The sequence below is a fragment of the Centruroides vittatus genome, unplaced genomic scaffold (assembly GCF_030686945.1).
Source record: "Centruroides vittatus isolate TY-2023 unplaced genomic scaffold, ASM3068694v2 contig_796, whole genome shotgun sequence".
Classification (NCBI taxonomy): domain Eukaryota; kingdom Metazoa; phylum Arthropoda; class Arachnida; order Scorpiones; family Buthidae; genus Centruroides; species Centruroides vittatus.
Genome location: NW_027122513.1, coordinates 445,402 through 467,209, shown reverse-complemented (window position 1 = coordinate 467,209; position 21,808 = coordinate 445,402). Strand labels below are relative to the sequence as shown.

General features: G+C 29.8%; 1 protein-coding gene across 2 annotated transcripts in view; it reads right to left on the bottom strand.

Annotated features, from left to right (window-relative positions):
• Nucleotides 1-1,594: 1,594 nt before the first annotated feature.
• The window catches only part of ps (RNA-binding protein Nova-1-like protein passilla), a 95,686-nt gene continuing 75,472 nt past the window's right edge, over nucleotides 1,595-21,808 (bottom strand). For both annotated transcript variants that reach the window (XM_067278211.1, XM_067278212.1), the window contains one exon: nucleotides 1,595-8,953. In XM_067278211.1, coding sequence (XP_067134312.1) covers nucleotides 7,571-8,953 — 1,383 coding nt within the window. In that variant the 3' untranslated portion in view covers nucleotides 1,595-7,570. The remainder of the gene's footprint in view (nucleotides 8,954-21,808) is intronic.

Here is a 21,808-nt window from a genome sequence, read left to right as displayed (position 1 = left end):
TAATTAAAATTCATTTTTTATTTATATTATGTGGTGCTTTCTATTTCCATACTATTTATGAATTAGCAGTCACCTAAGATGGGAATGTTATTAAATTCACATTAAAATTTTTTTTTTACCAGTTCAACTCTGCTCTTCCATAATTAAATCCAACTGATGTACTTACTGTACATCAACAAGTGTGCAACTGCTATACATCAATGAAGTGGTTTATGTAATTGATCTACAAAAATCTATAATTTTTGAGTTTAAAATGATTCAATATTCTAGTATTAAACATTAATTGATAGGAATAGGAACCACAAAGTTCTCTCTAAACCCAGGGAAATATCCTCAGCTCCCCTCAATGAATCTGCTTCCTTTATTTAGATGGAGCTTAACTTCATTGGGCATGACAGGTTCATTCAACTTTGAATAATCTTTTTCCTGGATACTGAACTGAATGCAATAGTAACATCCCATGGCCTCTGAGATTGCCCCATATTATCCCCTAGATTTCTTCCTCTGGGGGTTTTGCAAAAGATCATATTTATATGACAAAATTGCTCTCTATTCAGGAGTTTATGGACATAATTATGGCAATTGTGCACATCTTGTGACACCAGAAATGCCAAAAGTCTTTGCAGAAACAAAATGCTGCACGAATATATGCATTGACATTGCCAGTAAACTGAAATAAAGTGAGACTCAAAATCTTTCAACAGGATGTTTTGTAATATGTAATTTAATGTGTATGACTGTCACAACACGATTGCTTTAAAACAAGGGGGATAATTTTGACTCACCATATAATGCCTGAAAACATTTTTTCTCAGTAGTTTCTAGCTTGCTTCCTAATTATATTTTTAGTGATAAATACTTATTGAGCTTGAATAAAAGCTAGCTACAACAACTAACTGATTGCATATCCCAAAATATTTATAAAATAGAAAATTTGTTTAGTTAGAAAAGTTACATTAAAAGCAATCATCACATAGTTTTAAAAAATTAGTCTGAATTTTTTCCATTTCATTACAGAATTGTTGACTATCACCATCTGCTAGCTGTATTTTCAAAGTTTTGAACAAAAAGTGTGATCCCTTTTCAAGAAAGGATTTTTGAAAAAGTACACAATAAACTTTAACTATTATAAAAAAGTGTCTTTAATATTCTTTTACCAAATAAAATCTGAAATATTCTTAGTAAATTATTTAACAAATATTTAAGATAAGAAAACATCTATTTTTTTTTTTTTTAAATGCAAAACTTAAAAATAATTATTACCAACTGCTATATAGTTTTACATTAAGGTTATTTTTTTAATTATATATTTGTGAGAATTACTTTTTGCAACAGGCAGAGACCGAGTTCCTAAAATGGACAAAATCTTATAAATATAAGAACCATTCATTTAAAAAATGTATCATTATACATAATCTTTGCAAATAATTAGTAATAAATTTCACGATTAAATTATAACAGTCGACTTTTTTTAATGGAAATATAAAGACCAAAGTGTCATTTAAATGAGTTTTCTACACAAAATGATATTTTAAAATGATTGGTGTTGATGATGATGATGGTTAGGGTGAAATAAACAATATCTACAACATAATATGTTTGCACTAACCAAACATTTATTGATGATAATCCTTCCAATAATCAATTGCAACTTCCATGATTAAACAATAAAGTTACTTTTACATTTGTTGTTTTCTTTTGGAGAGAGATGAGTTGAATGCAAGTCATACGTGCAGATGTGGAAATTAAACGCAAGATTGTTGGATCTGTACTGATCTGGATACACATTATCATCCGACTTTCCAGAATTTCAACAATATCTATTCTACTGTTTTTATTTGGAAATTAGTTTTCACTGCATGAGAGTCAGAATCTAATACATTGATTCACCAACAACAGTGCAGCAAAAACAAGACAATATTAAAAATGTTACATTTCAAAACATTTGACAATCTAAATTTTCATTTTTGAAGGATGAATTTCATTTATTTTTATTTCAAGATGGTAAATAAGGTGAACCAACTTGGTATGAAATATTAACTCAATTTGAGTCAAGTAATAAAGACTACTGGATTTCTCTCACACACATACACACACAATGAAAAGCATCTGCACTTATTATTTTTACCCTCAAAATTAGGGATGCTTCTAAATATTAGGACAACCATGTAAATTGTCAATCACTCAGAGACTTTATATCATGCAGTCATGGAATTCATACAAAGATGACAACAGCATGAGTCATAGGTGTAGAACAACAGCATAAACCAACAATTTCCACAGCAAACCCGTATATGATTATTCAATCATGGTTTCATGCTAAGCTAACCTTTAAAGGCTTGCAGTTCTGGATACTTGTGACTTCAAGACTGCAATCTCAATATGAGTAAATGTGACTCGCCAGAAATGTCCATAAATGGGAATATTAACCACCTGAAGTGATTAATGTTACTCAAAAATTTTAAACATATATATATGTATGGCCATAATATAATTTGCATTTAATAATTATTGAAGGTTACTTAGCATTTAAAAAATGTATTATATATATATACATATATATAATACATAGCAACAAACTTTCCTGAACCTTTGAGCTGAAATAATTTTATAACAACAAAATTTTCAAAAAAGCTGATATTTCTATCACATTTAAAGCAATAGAAAAATTTAATTATTATTATTATTATTAACCTTTCATGCATTCTTAAATATATTAATTAAATAAAAGTGTATTATAATGTTCTCTTTTATGGAAATACCATATTCAAATTATATATATTTCATTAAGTGAAATATGAACATAAAATTATTTAACAAATATCTAGTAATAAATCTCAAATAAATATAAGTAATATAATGCAAAATAAAGTACAAGGAATAAAATATAAATGAATATATATCATCAATGTTTGATGAAAATTTTCTTTAATTTTGTAATCAATTAAATGATATACACATGTTATATATTAAAGACCTAATATTGATTTTTCGTTTATTGTTGAACTAGCATCTGATTTCATGTGAGTGGATATAATTAACAAATTCATAAATTTAACATAATTGATAAAAGCACCCCATTTGCATACTTATCCCATTGACATGGAATTAGTTTTTTTTTAAAACATGCATAGTATCATAAATATGATCAAAAACTTTGTCAGTTATTATTATTAATTATTATTTTTTTTTTACAAAGTCAAAAACTGAATCTGACAATTTATATATTTTCAATTTCTTATATTATTTTTTCCCTCTGTTATATTTGGCAATGATAACAAAAGTTTTTAAATTAATAATTAGAAACTAAATCAAGTTACAATAAATAATATCTACATGTATTAAACATACATATGCCAAATAAGAGCATATATTATAAATTTAATTAATGTTTATACAAAAATGACTGGTAATTTTATTTTTATGTTTGTAACAATAAATTGAATGTTGATGACTCAAATTGATCATATGATGAGATATTTTCAGGCAAAAAAAAGAAAGAAATGGAAATCTGTGGATATTGAAATAACTTAAACTTTAAAAATATATATCTGAAGATTTTATTATTATTATTATTATTTTTTAAAATTATATTATATTAAAAATAAGTGCACTATAATTTTCAATCATTGCTATTATATTTTGTAATTACAGACAAAATTATATATCAATCATTTTAATAACTAAAAATTTGTCTGCAAACATAATTCAAGTTTATTATTACAATAAAGCAAGCTTAAAATTAGTTTGGTCTCAATGATTTCTATAAACCCCTTCTCCCTTACAAAATGGAGAATTTACATATGTTTAATATATATATATGTATAAATTATATGTTAAAGCAGCTGACTTATCTGAATTAAATCTTCTGGAAGTTTATATTAATTCAGTATCCAATATTAAATATTACACAATAATAAAACATGTTCAAACACACAATTTGTTCTGCTTTGAATAGAGCAACTGCAATTTTAACTGAAAAAAATATATTAATAGGGAGATTGTTATTCTATCCTTGGAATAAGATGGTTTGAGAATTTCATAAATTGATACCATTAATACACTGTACATTTGCAGGCTCTAAACAGATGCAAGAACACGACAACCACACTTCTTACATACATAAATATGACTTCAAAAACCATATAACCTTTCCCATACTTTGTCATATAACAAATTCAAGTAAATAAATCATAATTTAATCAATGAAATGACATTCTTTTTTAAAAAATATAGCATTCTATCACCAGTCCAATATATGATTACATATATATATATATTTATACATATTTCAATTTTTTTAAAATTTTAGTCTCAAGATATTGTTAGTACTGGTGAAAGATTGCTGCTTTTAACATAATAGCTCGTATTTTATATTTGCTTTGTAATTCATATGAAATTATACAGTACATAATAATTTTTGATACTTTATGGCAAAACAACATAAAAAAACATTGACCATGTGGAGTTAAATTTTGGAGAACAGCATTGTTTTTAGGCTCAATGCTGGGAGGAACATTTTATGCAATACTCCTCCATATAGTCAATGAAAAGTTGGTTGCTGTTATATGTTCACAACCTTCAACATGAATGAAATTTAATAGCTTTTTAATTACAGAAGTAATCTGTACAGAACATTCAAACAACAGATGAGTCAATCATTATAAATGAAATGGGGTACTTCAAAAAGATATTGCCCATTAGGAACTAATTATTTGTGAGTAGAAGGTGGACTTTTGAATATTTATGTGAAACAAAGAGCCAATAAGATTTATGAAGCATTTGTATATCTCAATTCAAAGTATGAGCAATTATATTAATGATAATCAAGCACTCAATTTGCACATTTCAGTTATAACAGTAGAAAAGATCCCAAACAAGAAATTACAAAATTAATTTCTATAAATAAATACACAAAGAATAAAACTACATCAAAAACACAGCAGTCATTAATGGAATCAAATTCTTGAGTGCTAACCAATTTCCATTAAAAACAAAGATTATTCTCTCTCTTATGTAAATATTTAAAAACTTTCTGTATATTATTGTGACCTGAATTGATTGTGCACTAATAACTAAACAAACTTGAATATTTAAGAACTGATTCTATTTGTTTTACAAGTTTGAGGAAAAAAAAATGTTCAAATAATTTGATATTTTATTATAGATATTTAGTTAATTATGCATAGTAATTTTAATATTTCCTCAAGTACATTATTGCAGTTATAATCATTCTCAATTTATTACTTATGTGACAATTTAAAATTAAGAACAAAAACTATAATCTGAAATGTAAATATGCAAGATTCAATATATCTTAAATGAATGTATGAAAGTTTAATTAAATAGAAGCTGTTATGATGCAGATAATGACAAAGAATTAAATCTATATCAATAAGAAACAATTTTGCATACTATTGAAATCAGATGATGCAATATTGGTCAGAAATGTGCCCTTTTAAATGTATCAATAGTAAAATTTTACAATACATGGACTGGTGAAATGCAAATCCTGGCACTATCTAAGGCAATCACCTTTGCACAAGATGCTTTTTAATGGAAGATATAACTCAATACATAGTTAAATTTCACTGTGAATGGTCTATAAATGACAATGAAATATACTTCACAAGAGTAACAGCCCACATGAAAATCGAGATTTCTTTTATGAAAACTGGAAAGACATTCTTAAATAATTTTCAATCACTAAAAATCAAATGGAAACATGACTATGAATTATTTTGTGTAGCTTTATAAACTTTGCACCATTTGTGTTATGTACTTTATGTATTATGCAATTTTTTTATGCTTTCATGAAGTATTTCTATATATACATAAACATACCTATGTGTCCTACAAAATTTATTGGTAATTATTATGAGTGCATTCAGAAAAATATAGGAACATAAAAACTTACAGCAACCAAACACCAAAAAGAATGAAAATTTACACTTCAGATAAAACTATGACTGAAGTGAAAAAACATATGTAGGAATAAGCCCAATAATATGAAATTAAGATTTGCTTTGTTCTAGTAGTGGAATATAATTTTATACATTTTACACAATCTAAATATCACATATATTCCATTGGGATAGCCTTTTTCTTTATTATGATTGGAGTTTCTAAAGAAAAAAAATGAATGGAAAACAGATTTCATACACAAGCATACAGGTATTAAGAATATAACAGATTTAATCACAAGTTAAAATTAAATAATTTTTTTAAATTACAAACACAAAGTTAAAGACAATTTGTGTTAACATGCTTTTTTTATATCACTGTTGATATGGAATTATTCTTATGCCTGATGATAAATGTTTACTTGAATGAAGTAAGCCCAATTTGAGGAAGATGCAGTCCCCTGAGCGTACAAAACACCATGAAGATTTGTGCAAGGCAGGCATAAATTCAAACCTGACTTACAGAAATACAATACGAATGCTTGATACTTTGTAACAATGAATGACAAAATTTTACCAGTGTGAAATTAGTCAACAACCAGCAAGATAATGGAGCAAAGTCAGCAATTGAACAATATAAATTTTTTTTTTCCTGTTTCTTTTAGTTACAAAGCCATGCATATACATACTAGATCAGTTATACCACAAAGAGGAACATCTGTCCAATTTCAGTATCTAATTATATATGAAACTACAAATAGAAATGTAGCATGGTGCTGAGATAAAATAACACAAATATTGCCACTGACACCAGTTACAGAATAAAGTGATACATGAAGTATTTAAGACATCAATGTATAATGTGTGTAGATCATTCCAGTTTTGTTTTGTATTCCATAAAGTTCTTTAACTAGATATCTGCATAATTTCATAAATTACATGTGCATTGATGAAATGGACTTGGAAACAGATAAAAAATAAAATTATATAGAAAAAAATTAATTTATATAGTGCACAATTTTCTGAGCAACAACTAATTTAAATATAGAAAACTGATTTTATCAAGAGAGAATAAAATTCGATCTAAACTGTAATAATTTCAATAATAATAATATAATATAATAATCTATTGTAAATAAGATATTGCATCAAAAAAATTTCAACTGTCAACAACAAAACTAACACTAAAAAATATTTTGTTAATGATAACTATTCATATATTTTTCTAAGATAACAGTAACATTTATGTTGTATTAGAGGTTGATGGATAACAAAGTAATGAAAGAGTATACAACAGATCTTACTATTATACCTGTATTAGTATCTCTATCTTAACTAGTGAGTGTGTGAAAACTTAAGTGAAATAAAAACAACTCTGCCATGAGCTAGGAAGATCAAAACTTGCATGGATTGAAACTAAATGGCTAGTCTGCAAAAGCAATATATAATCTGTATGTATATATTACATTATGATTTATATTATTCAGTCACATTTAACAATAACAAAGTACATTAGGTCTCTGAAGCAAGTTTTCCACACACAGGAGAAAACACACCAGAAAACACCCCATTGAGCTCAGTCATTGGTCAGTGGCAGGAGGCAGGTTACTGGCTGCAGGCAGATGAGATATAGAAAGACCAATGGAATTGCTACAGGTGGACACTAGTTAGCGTAGAACTCCGATTGAATTCTGTCGTGCTCGTTTGGCTTCTTCATCAGCAATCTGTTGCTCGATGAGATACTGAGCATTGGCAACAGCACTTGGGGTACCTGTAATGGTTACGATGCGGTTACGTGTACCTGGGGCAAAGATGCCTTTTTTTGATATCTGGATGCTGGCACCACTGAAACGTTGTATGTCTACAAGTGACTTACCACCTGGTCCTAGGATGGCTCCTACAATATTTTCACCTATTTCTACTTCTATTTTAGTTGTTTCACCTACTTGGCCATCACCTAGAGTTGGACTTTTACATCCACCAACAGGACCAGAGTTCAAGCCAATACCTAATCCAAATGAATTATTATTTACTGGTAAGGCAGCTGCTGCTGGAGATCCCAGTGCAGGTGAATTACGATGAAATGGGTCAAATACTGATCCATCAACATGCATTGGATAACGATCATTAGAACGTGTAGCAGTTGGAGAACTAAAACCTGGTCCCAGTCCTAATCCACCTGCTCCTAAACTTCCAATTGGTCCAAACATGCTGGAGCCGGGTGGTAATGGGCCTGATGTAGCTACAGTGTTGCAAGTTGGTTCCATGCCAGGAATGCCAGATGTTGATGTATACATACCTTGACTTGAAATACTACCTGGAGGTAATTGACAACTATTAGCAGCAGAATTTCCTATTCCCATACCTAGACTTCCTATCACAGGCGTACCACTTATACTGCCTAATAATCCTCCAAGTCCTGCTAGACCTAATCCTAGCACATTATAACTTGCTAATGTGTTCATAGCAGCAGCTATCTCTGCAGTAGCATGTTCTGAATAGCCACTACCTCGTAGCATCACTTTTATATTTTCAATAAGCTGAGCAATGTTCGCAGGTTGCATTCCTGGGCCACCCATTCCAACTCCAACACCTGAAAACTGTAAGAGTCCAGCAGGATTTGTACCAGTCTGAGGATTATTAAAACTGTTGTTTACTGTAGGACTAAGACTGTTAAGACTGCCATTAGAACTGTAACTGGCATTACTATTATTCATAGTACTTCCACTTCCAGGAACACTACCAGGATTTGCAAAGGGAGAACCAGTTGGATTGAAATTAGCCACAGGTCCTGTGACATCAGCATAACTTACATTTAGACAACTACCACTTTGTGGATCCTCCACTATTTTAGCTAAAATCATGGCACAGGCTCTCTTATTATTTTCCATTTCACCTATCACAGTAATGCAACGTTCAGTTAAAGCATGGTCCTTTGACTTCTGTGATATCTGTACATAAGCACCACTTTCTTCTTTAATTTGTTTAATATAACTTCCACCTTTTCCTATAATCATTCCAGCTGTACTATTAGGAACTAATATCTTCACCTGCAAAAAAATATAAATATAAATGATAAATTATATTGTAATATCAACTATCAGTTTTTAAGAGCAAGATTATTATATTGTATTGTACAAGGACTGTCCAATAATTAAGCTACAGATCAAAATTACATCAATATATTTATTGAAAAGAACATTTTTGGAAAAAATTCAATAAACTACATTGTGGAAAAATAAATATTACTAAAGTCCTCAATCATTCAGACATTATCCCAGAATTTCATCAATTTAAATACAATCAACTCGCCTTAAACACTGATAAAGCAAATTTTGCCATTTGCCCTGGCAAAATGCCATTGTCTGTCACAATGTTAATTTTCATGCAATAAAGAAAACAAAAATCTTACCAGAATTTGTTATACCAAACTGTAAATTACCTTTACAACCACCAAGAAATAATCCTATTTCCAACTATGGTTGCTTTTTACACTTTTTGAAGTGAACAATAAAAATACGGTACTGTAATAAATTTTCCATTTTGAGTAGAATAGATTTTCTTCTAGTAACAAAAGTGGGTTTAAAATCAAATTATAAAGCAAATCTGTATTAGTGAATCATTTTACTGAATTCAAAAATTAGGGGTTAAAGTTTAAGTGCATACCCCTTTATATGGATGAAGTTCCATGCAAACATGTGCTATTTTGCATACAGTGATGCCAGGTTTGGCTACTTTTTGCTCTTTTTTTTTTTTTGTGCAAAAACAAAAATGTTGATGTCTTGGCTACGTCCTGGCTATGCATGTGCTGCTGTTAATGTAACTCAAACTTATATGTCATATGTATATATGACATATAAGTTTGCACCCACAACAGCTGTAAATGATCGGGTAAATTTGGACATAATTTGTAATTTATAATTATTATATCCAAATTTAGCCCGATCATTTACGACAGTTGTGGGTGTATATTTGCTTAATATCGGGTTTTGATTGGTGTGTATATTTTTGTGTGTCATACTCTGTACAATAGTGCAGGATGGTCCTCAACTATAATTACTGTAAATTAAAGTGAGATTGACAGTGATGTTCAACTGTCTAAGCCCTTTTTAAAGGATGTAGCAGATGCAGTAGACACAATATGCCGTTATATGCAGTTTGAAATTTTTATGATTTTTTGGCACGATGAATTTTAGATATTCATCATAAAGATGACATTTGTGATTGAAAAAATATTTTTTTTCCTACTATTTCAAACAATCAACAACAACAACAACAAAAAAAAAATCAGATTACTTTTGGCTTTGTTTTGTTGGTAGATGTTCACCTAGGTAGTCCCAATGGTGATACTGTGTTTAACAATTTAGCCCACACGACTGCCAGCTTCAAGTAACCCACTTAATCGTTTGTGGCATACTTGATGTTATATAGTTTTAGGAGGTGTGGGGCTTGCTCTCACATGGTGCTAAGGTGCTCACTATCATTTGCATTGAGCGTACACCTACATGTGAAGCATGGAGGATAGACTGATACATGTTAAAAACTGATCTTCAGAGACAAATATCACACAAAGGATCAACAATTGTGGGGGTGGTGTGATTTATGTAAAAAATTTCATCCCTTTAATCCAAAAAAACTTGTTTGGTAGATGGTCTCTCATCATTTACCAGAGACCGTCTACCAAACAAGTTTTTTTGGATTAAAGGGACGTTATATATAGAAATTGAATAAACAGCAACCATATTACATTATGTAAAAAATATGAAATAAAACATCAATTTTGCTACAAAAGTAGTGAAAATGACCATTGCTCCGATAATGGAGGTGATGCCATTGGGGCTACCTAGGTGAACATTTACTGTTTTGTTTAACTATCTTGATATACTGCTCCACACTTAAATGGCAAATACTGTCTCCTCCTCATTTTGTTTGAATTAAAAATTGTTTATTTACTAAAACAAATTAATGTTCTAAATTTAATATACTGAATAAAGTTAAATTAAATTAATTAAAAGTAGTATCATTTATAGATTTCAATCACCTGTTAAGCCTTAACTCCCTAAATTACATTACCTTGATCCTGATCCTAAAATCATTAATATGAATTTTTGATAAAGTGAATTAATTGCTGTTCCCCTAACAATTCATATTAATGTGAGTTAATTGTATTTCTGTCTGTATTCCATAAGTTCTCCTGTCCAGGCATCATGAAGTATAGCACAATGGTAGTTTGCAATATATTTTGATCCTTGTGTGTTTTTTGTGATAAAAGTATTGAATGAGCCAAATAGGTAAAAATCAATGAGACTAGATCAGGACTATGCAATATATACTGTAGAACTTTCCACTTCTGCTTTTCAGACCAAGTTTTTGTCTGATTTGACATGTGAATGTGTGTACCATCATGCAAAGTCTCACTCCAACATTTAACCAACTTATACTGTTTTGCTTAATAGCTTAATGCAATTTGTCAAGAGTTTGCAGTAGCTGTAGATGTTAATGTTTGTGTTTAGCAGGAAAAATTTGAACAGCAGAAGCCTTTACAATCTCAGAACATGGCCACCATTATTTTTTGTGCAGACAGCTGAACTTTAAATTTTTAGCAGCTGGCAAATCAGGATGTTTCCAAGTCATGTTTCTTTTTAACTATGAAATAAACTCATAAACCAATGCTTCATCTCCCAAAAAAATATTTTCCACAGAAGGTTCCAACCATCTTGATAATGGCAGGATTTTCAAGTGAAGCAGCCATACTTGTTCTTTTGTGATTCTTAGTGAGCATTTTTGGAACCCAGCAACAAAGTACTTTATGAAATCATCTCAGTTTTAAATGTCTGTAAACAATGATGAAAACAGATGATGGACATAGAATGCCAATCATTCCATGAAGTTCCAACAATGATTGGAATATGTATCTTTTCAGTGATTTTACAAATTTTGACTCTCCAATCTTCTCTTATCAAACCTTTGGCAATGACAATTTTTATTAGTGTGTGAATTCCTTGGTCTACCTTTATTTTGTTCTGGGTTATCATTCAGTGCAGTTTGGCCAAAATCAAAGATAGTCTTAGTGCAATTTGTCCATCTTTGAACTGGCTGAACTGCACAGAGATCTGGCTATAAACATTTTCTAATCTGTGAGGAACCTCTCTAATTTACTCCTGCTTGAAAAAAAAATATAACTCCACACCTCAAACTTACAATAATTTTCAATTATATATCCATCAATTTGTTTGCTTGACAAATGCAGACTAGTAGCTAAAGAACAATATGTGGACAGCTATTACACTATCTAACCACAACCATACAGGCCCATGGCAAATCATATCTGTACCTTTAATATTGGACCACCCTTGTAAATATTTATATGTAAATTTAATGTTTAAATATTAATAATTATTCTAATATAATTTGTACATTTAAAACTGATTTGTAGAGTTTAGTTACAAATATACTTTTCAATATAATCTAAGTCATGAAATTCCATTAAAAAATACAAAAATGGATGTATATAATAAAATAAAAATTTAAAAATTGTGATTTCATTAAAATAGTGATAAATGAATGAGTAAACAAATTTTGTATTTATGTTAAAAAACACTTATTTTTAAGTTTTGGTTTTTAAAACTATTTTAAATTTGAGTAACATTTAAAAAACAACATCTAAAATTGTTGTTTTAAATGTTACTCAAAAATAAAATAGCACAAAAATGAATTTATTTACTCAATCATTAATAAATATGTAATGATCAAAAATTATAATATAATCTCAAACTTTTTACATAAGGATTCTATTTTTATTAATAGAAGAAATTTCAAATTAGTCATAATGAATAATTAAACAATTATTAAATTCTAGTTTCTTTTCAACTTAGAAGAATTTATTGTACCAATTACTGAATGAGAAACACCTAAATAATGTATAATTTTATTACTGCCAGCTATTGTACTTTTATATTCAAAAAGAATTCATTTGAAAAAATTTAATGAAATAATAATCTATTATAGAAAGCAGTTAAATTAGCTATTTACACAACTTAGTTAAGTAGTTTTTCAAGAGACCAATTTAAAAAACTTAAGCAGAAATAAAAGCAGTGTTTTTTCTTTCAATAATCTATATTTATTTAACAATGTTCTGATATACTACAAGGAATTAAGCTTATACGGTATCTACATATTTACATATTTTTGTCTAATCTGCTTCATCAGTTTTCTTATGTTAAAAAAAAGTATATTTATGATTTCTATGAACAAAACCACAGACTTACAAATACTGTACTAAAATTTGTTAAAGACATAATATCATCTGTGTGTTAATGGTCCTTGTCAGAACTCACTGTTTGTTGCAAGCATTTCTGCCAGATAACTGTAAGAAATTTGTACAATCCGTGTTCAACATAGACTAAAATAGTTCTGTCTACTTAAGTGGGAAATTTTCTCTAACAGGAACATTTTATACAAAAAACTTTACACACATCTTTTAGGAAAAAAAATTGAGACTTTTGAAATTAAGCTTCTTACAAGAAAAAATTTGTCATGCAAGAACTTCTTAACTGAGTTTTACTATACTTAAGTAACTAAATATTTATTATGAATTTTTAAGGTTTAACAAAAAAAAAAAAAAAAAAAAAAAAATAATCAAACTCAGCTTTTTATACTTAATGAACTATCAAAAACCACCACCTGTTGTTGAGAAACATTTTATTTTATTAAACAAACACTATTAACAACATTTCTCAGCAACAGAAGGTGGTTTTTGATAGTTCATTATTTAAGGTTTTTATATATTATATTATATTATATATATATATATACACACACACACACACATTATAACCTCTAAAATAGTGGACACCATTAAAACAAAGAAGTTTGTCTGCTATTTAGAGATGTCTACTATTTGGGGGTACAGTACATGCCAGTGGTTATATTGTATTTTAACCTGGTCATTATAAAGTGAAGAATATGATGGACTGTGAAAACATCAAATTTGCATTAGAAATGTGAAAATACCAAAAAGTATACATAGCATATATAATTGAAATATATATATACAGTAAGACCCTGCTTAACACGGGGATTCATTCCTAAATGACAAAGCACTAAGCGAAACAGTGTTAAATGATGTTGTTTTAACAGAATAAATAGGGATAGGGGAACACGTGAGCACAAATAAACAAATTTTACTTTAATTTTAAGTTATTTTTATATTAATTTGCATAATAATATATGTTAAATAACACAAACACATGTACACAAATATGTAAAGTTCATATTTTGTGGTGAAGGTCTTGACTTTTCTGAAATTCTTGTTTTTTGCCATAAAGTCATGTAGTTTCATTTCTTCCTCATACACACTGGGGTGTATATTGATAATTACAACTTACTTGAGCCTGTGACTGGTGTGAAAATAATCAATTCAAATTAACAAACGTTTTCTGGACGCCTTCAGTGTCCTTCAGTGAAAACTGCTGGATTCTATTTTTTATACAACGCCGTTCCGAACTTTTAAGAATGAATTTGAACGATGATAGTTCGATTGCGTGATGACCATCGCGCATGCGCTGTATCCGTCGTGTTCAGTGTTGTTCTGTATCGTATTCTTTTTAATCTTGGTATTCTTTTTTAATCTTGGGGTCACATGACTTCATGTGTCATCGAACCCAAACAAATCTTCAGGCATCCTCTTGTAATAAAGCTTGCCAAGCAAGCGAAAGAGCTATCTCCTCACATGAATTAATGCATGTTGTTTTAGTTTGCGCTTTATGAATCTCTATCGCTTCCAGCCATTTAAGGTGTTCTATCCGGGTTGTTTTGGTTATTAGCGTGGCTCCCACGAAGTCCACATTAATGCCCGGTTCAGAAGCGTACACTGCAAGTGACGTGATAGCTCTGTTATATCTTATATCCGCCTTGTGCTCTTTGACTCTGACTTCTATCGAGAGTTTCGTTGATCCTATATAGATCAGATACCTATTAAATCTCTCGTCCCTTATCGGGATTCGGTATACGCCCCGTATATTCAGAAAACGTTTGTTAATTTGAATTGATCATTTTCACACCGGTCACAGGCTCAAGTAAGTTGTAATTATCTAATGTAGTTTCATTTGTCACTTTTTTCTTTCCTTAAGCAAATGTTGGTAGCAGAAGAGTGCATCTAAAATGCCTTGTTTCACTTTTGCACTCCTTTGAAAATCTGGATCGTTCGTTACAATTTGATCAACAATTTTGGTTATCGTTACCAAACTTTTACTAAGAAAATCTCTTGAGAAATTCTTTGGGGTTCTTCATTTTCAGAGTCACAATTTTTCAGTTCTACATGTTTCTTTTTCTGCCAGTTCTAGAAGGTCGTCATTGGTAAGGCTCTCACCAGAAACCTACAGTAACTCTACAATATCCTGCTCGTCTACATCTCCTAGTTCTGTTTTATTGATTAGGTTGACAATTTGGTCAACCTAAAGATACAGCGATAGGCTCTTCTCATCGAATACTTCCAGCCATAACTTCTTCCATGCTCCGTTCATGTATTTATCAGTTAATTCTTGCCAAGTGAAGTTGATATTTCCTATGGCATCCATGATGTTATATTTTTCCAAAATTGCACAAAACAAACATAGATTTAAGGAAAGTAAAATGCTATGATGAATTGCCACCTTTTGCTGATTGGTTCGTGTTTGGGAATAATTGTATTATATACAAATCAATGAAACATTACTTTGAATCAGTGTAAATTTTGAGCATTTTTTAGGCTTTGAGCAGACCGCGTTATATTGAATCAGCATTAATCGAGGCAATGTTAAGCAGGGTCTTACTGTACAGTATATTATCTATCTTTTCAGCTATAAAAAAAAAAAATCAATTTTAATTGAATTCTAAAGAGCAAACAGATTGTATAGGATACTTTATAATTAAATGGAACAAAAATTATGACAAAACATAAATGTTGATTAATTATTAATTTGAACTTCATTATAACGATATTAAGAATGGATCTACGTTTTACCGTTAGATGTGTAACTGCTTTTTTGAAATTTGTTCTTTTTAAATTCAAATTTCTCGTTCATTTCTTTGTAGAGAATAACAGATGATGATCTCTTAAAGGGATCAAAAATGTTTTTATAGAATTAAACGTTATGCTGGACCCATGAAAGGCATAGATTTATTTAATTATTAATTCATCAAATATGACCTGAGCAAATGTAACAAAGAAAAAAAATGAAACTCATTATGAACAGAAGGGTAAACAAGGTTGGTTTAGGCAGTGAGAGTTTGAATGTCAAGTTATGAAGGCAATTTGCTAGCCACTTCAAGGGGTAAGAAATGTCATTGGAATTCTTGCATTTATATCATCATTTATGATCTAAGTGACTAATAAAAATCAATATCGTGATTTGTTTTCATTCTTCAACTGGTTATTGGTTGTAGAGAGTCTTATTTTATATTTATCCCAGTGTGGTATGCAGATATGTGATTTGTCTACTTTGTAGTTATTGAGGTGGTGTAATTTTTTGAGCATTTCTGCTTTTTTCAATAAATGATTTGTTAAAAATTAACAGCTTTGTGGTAGCTATAGTGTAAAATGATAAATTACATCATAAATGTGAAAAAACAAATATCTTCCTACACTTTAAAGTGGTTGGCAAATTTGCCCTTGTAATACAAATACAGTCTTTGAACTTACACCAAATAAATGCTGTTGTCTTAATTTCAAAACTGTTTCTTTTTCAATACTACTGTACTATAGTTCTTGTCAAATGAATAAATAACTTTGGGAAAAGTTTATTGTTTATTGATGCCATAAGCTTAATTACAACAATAAGACAGAAGTTTAATAGCATTAATATGTATTGTGATAAGTGATGATTGACAACTTAACCAGATTAGTCTTCTCTAACAGATAAAGAATATTGTTCCACTTTATACAACTTGCCCTCTTCCTATTTTAAGTGAGTCTTTATTCAATGCCTACAATCAAAATTTCTCTGCCGAAAGAGTATTTGAGCTGATTCTTTGTTTTAGTTTTAAAATATTTTGTACATAATTAATTCTTTCAGTATATTGAAGATAAAACTTTGTGTTTTCTTAAGGTAAGTTATGGACAATAGCATCTGCTATTTAGAGGTAAATATTATAGATGTCCCATTTGAAGGGTCTGGGGATTGTAGAAATGTCTATTAAGAAAAGGTGTCTGCTATTCATGAGTGTTCACTGTATATATACAGTACTGACATTAATTCTACACACTTTTAGTAGATTTTTTAAATTTTCCTTATACTCATTATTTCATACTGCATTTAATATAACAACAACAGGATGATGCGTTGCAATGTTTTCTGTTGAATTTGACAACACACTTTTGGAAAACTAGTAAAATTATTTAATAAAACAACAGTATTAAAAGAATGCTTTATTTATAAGATTTCAGATAAAATACATGCCATGAAGTAAAACAATTTATTTTTAATATTTTGAAGAGCCCTTTTTTCTTTTATCACTGCCTTGATTCTTCTAGGCATTGAATCTACCAGAGACCTGAGATCTTGTGATGTGATCACCTTAAATAAAGTTTGGATGATAGCTTCTATCAACTTCATTTTGTTACTGAAATTTCAGCATGACATCAACACTTTCAGCCTGGACTACAGATTTTTCTATTGAATTTAGGTCAGGACAGTAATATTTTGGTCCCTGAACACTTTAGGCAACTTCTGGCCAAATAAGATGGTGCTCCATCCTGCTGAAAGATTCATTGCTGATGGTTGCCTTCAAACAAATCCTTGATAATGAGCAGCAGTTTTTGCTTCCATCTCTGTTTCCTGGTATTTTTTGCATTAATTTTGCCATCTATGACAACAAGACAGTCAATACCATATCTAGCCATGCAAGCCCATACCATTACACTGTGTGGGCTTGCATGGCCGAATGCTTCATGTCAGCCATAGTGCACTTGGGCAAAATGTCTTCACTGGCTTGACAACAAACAAACTTCCCTCCATCACTTCCAAAGATACAAATTTTTGTCTTGTTGCTCCGAATAATCTTTTCTCAGTCCTCTTATGTTCACTCCTTATGTGCTAGAGCCCATTTCTGCCTCTGTTTTTTTGAGGTAAGGCTTCTTTCTTGGTGTCCTTGCTCAGACCATTGTCAGGCAACTTTTTGCTAATGGTTCAACAATTTTGCATGCCAGACTGTCTTGATGATCTGTGGTGGTCTTTCAGAGACAGATAAGTGAGCATGATATGTGCAGAATGTTATTTTTGTTTTTCTGCCAGCATTTGTAGAACCTTCTCACACCTGACTTTGTAGCTCCACTACCCAATTGGTATTTATACTAATTGCTATTTCTTTATATGTGCAACTTTCTTTTTTGCCAGAGACCAATCAGTTAGGAGCCATAATTTCAGTTTTATCACTCACATAATCTCAAAATTTGGAGATCTGTCTTCTCAAGACAATAGCTGCTAAAAATTAGAAAATTGTCAGATGTGATTGTTCAAACTCTCCTGACTGAATATGGAAACATATCATGCATTTTCCTGTGATTGGTTAAAACTAATACATGACATTCAATATTACTATTGCTACTGATCAAGAAGTTAATTCAGAAATTCTTGTTTACAATAATTATTACTCCTTCTAATTTGTTAAACTTATATTTATGCATCTTAATTGAATATATAATAAGATCAAAATGACAGTTTAAATATCAAAAGAGCATTTTTCTAATAATACAAATAAAAATGTCTTGAATTAATACCAATTACAAAAAGTGTCTATCAGGCTTATGAATGTTTATATTTGTATATGTAAGTATATGTATATATGTTAGGCTCAAAGACCGAAATCGCTCATTGAGTGAAAAAAAATGACCACAACGCTTTACGGCTAACTCAAAATGACCACAAAGCAAAATTCGTGTCGTGGCTTTCACGATATTTGACCATGATGCATTCTGGTTAGGTTAGTTAGGTTACTTGATTACTTTTCAACGACATGTAATCATTTGTGAAAATCTGTTGCAGTGCTCGATATGTCAATGTTTTCTAACAACTAATTTACTAAAAATAATTACTTTGTCAGGAACTTTCATTAATAAATCAGTCTTTTTTATGAGATTCAAAAATGTTTCAGAATTACTTATTTTTACAAGAACTCTTACCATGACATTTCAAGTTGTATTTAATGTTCTTTAAGTGACATTTGCATTTTTTATCAATACAGTATCTTTTACAGTGACACATTATAAACCCTTGCTTACTTCCAGATGTTAACGTGGATGCTGAGCAAAGTGTGAAGTTGAGGGTATGTCCTAAATGTTAATAAAGTTACTCTCAGAAATTGTAAATTCATTACGAGCATAAAGTCAATCAAGAAGACTCTTGTTTCTTAACTGATATGAGCATTAATCCATCAGGTCTCTAACAACAGCTAAAACATTTGTGGGAGCTGCATGTCTTCGATTAACATCAGGCACCCAAACTAAAACAATCGAACCAATTTCAACCTGTCTGAGTAACCTAGCCTAACCTAACCATGCAGTGGTCAAGTATCATGGAAGTCATGACACAAATTTCGTTTTGTGGCTGTTTTGAAATGACTACAACATGTTGTGGTCGTTTTTTTCGCTCAATGAGCGATTTCGGTCTTTGAGCCTAACATATATGAATTCGACTACTGGAAAATGACAGAATGTGAATTTATTAATACCGAAAACAAAAAATACTGATTGTGGTTAGCTATGAAGCAAGTTTGTCTAAGATAAAAGTCAAAGTCAAAAGTATAATACAAATTTAATTTACATAAACTAAAAGTAAATTAAAGTACATTTCATTAATTCACAATATTCAAAATTTCCACAACTTATACATTATAGTGATTTTATGTATTGTGAGTAAAAGTAAGTGATAATTTTCATTTATAAATTACATTTGAGGTAATTTCTTTTAATACACGTGTGTGTGTGTGTGTGTGTGTGTGTGTGTGTGTGTGTGTGTGTGTGTGTGTGTATTATATGTGAAATTTTTCAAAGTACAAAGTACAGTACTTTAATTTATATATAAAAAGAACTTATATACAAAATTCAATGAAGAATATATCCATTAATGGTATAAATCAGTTATTAAACAATTTTCAAAATAATCTGCATCATTAGTAGTTTTTACTGACCTTTAATAAATTTGAAAGAAATATAAAATATTTATTCACATCTAAATTTTATTTTTGTACTATAATACATTCCATATGAAATATAGTGTTTTAACTTGTAGTAAATGTAATTTATTTATTTATCATAAGATATTACAATAGATCATTAATATGATTCAATTTAAATGCTGGAAGTTTTTAGAATTACCAAAACTCAATATCTTGAGATAGAAAAATATCACAATGAATATTCTCATCATCACAACCTAGAATGAACAAAATATCAGATGTCAGATGAACTAAAATATTTTTAATCATAATCTGCAATTAAAAAAAAAAATAATCACTAGCATCAAAGAAAGTAATTCTTACCTGATTTAATATAGAATTCTGATAGCAATCCTGAAAACTATGTAGAGGTTACTTAATTCAAGAAATTCTTATCACTTTATTTTTAGATTGTTATTAGAATATTCTACATATTCATCTTTGTAAAATATGTCATCATTCAATTACTTCCTTTAACATCCAGAAATTCATAAAAATGCTTTATATATATCTAATTCCTTAACAGTTCTTTACTTCAGATGAACACACTATCTGATGTTTGAAATTTTCAATATAATCATCATAATATAAAGTAAAAATTTTGATAAATACTAACCAATTTATTCTGACTTTTTAATTCAGGTTTCTACATTAAATTCTATGCATTATACCTACATTGCTATATTGTATAAATTATGAAAAAGAATCATGTCACAGCTAACAAATAGTAAACTACAGATTAAATAAATTTAAATGTATGAGGGTGGTTTTTGTTTCAACCTCCAATGGTCCATAAAACAAAGACAAATGTAAATAACAAAATGAATTTATTACCAAAAGTTAGGTACAAACATGATACTTTTCGACATAATCATCGTGAAGATTGAGGCATTTGTTATATCTGTAGACGAGCTTTACCATCCCTTCTTCATAGAATGTTGCCACCAGTGACTTGAGATGGGCCTTAACGTTGTTTTGAAGATCATTATTAGTCTTGAACTTCTGCCCTCTTAGTCTTGCAATAAACAGGCTAGGATGACTGTAAAGAGCCATTCAGAACAAAAGAAGCAGCATGCTGACTTCTGGAGTTCTTCTGATTCATGACAAGCCCAACCTCACAGTGCTGCTGGAACCCAACAGCTTTTTCAGCAATTTCGATGGAAACTTTTTGAATACCCAGCATATAACTTTGATTTAGCGCCAAATGACTTCCACATATTTCCTGAACTGAAAACGTAGCTAGGAGAACAAAGGTTCAAGACTAATGATGATCTTTAAAACGACATTAAGGCCCATCTCAAGTCACTGCAGCAACATTCTACGAAGAGAGGATTGCAAAGCTCGTTCACAGATATGACAAATGCCTCAATCTTTACGGTGATTACGTCGAAAAGTAACCATGTTTGTACCTAACTTTTGGTAATAAATTCATTTTGTTATTTACACTTGTCTTTGTTTTATGGAGCATCGGAGGTTGAAACAAAATCTGCCCTTGAACAATGACTCTGAATTACTTCAAGGTATTTTTAATATTTAACTAATTTATTAGTTAAACTAAATAGACAATATGCATGCACACAGTCCTTATTCTCAATTTATAACATTGATAACAATCCATAAATTATTTTATTTACTATTAATTGATTTGATTTTTCAATATATAACTTAGCTTATTCTTACTTAAATCAAAATAAAATTAAAATTATTACTAA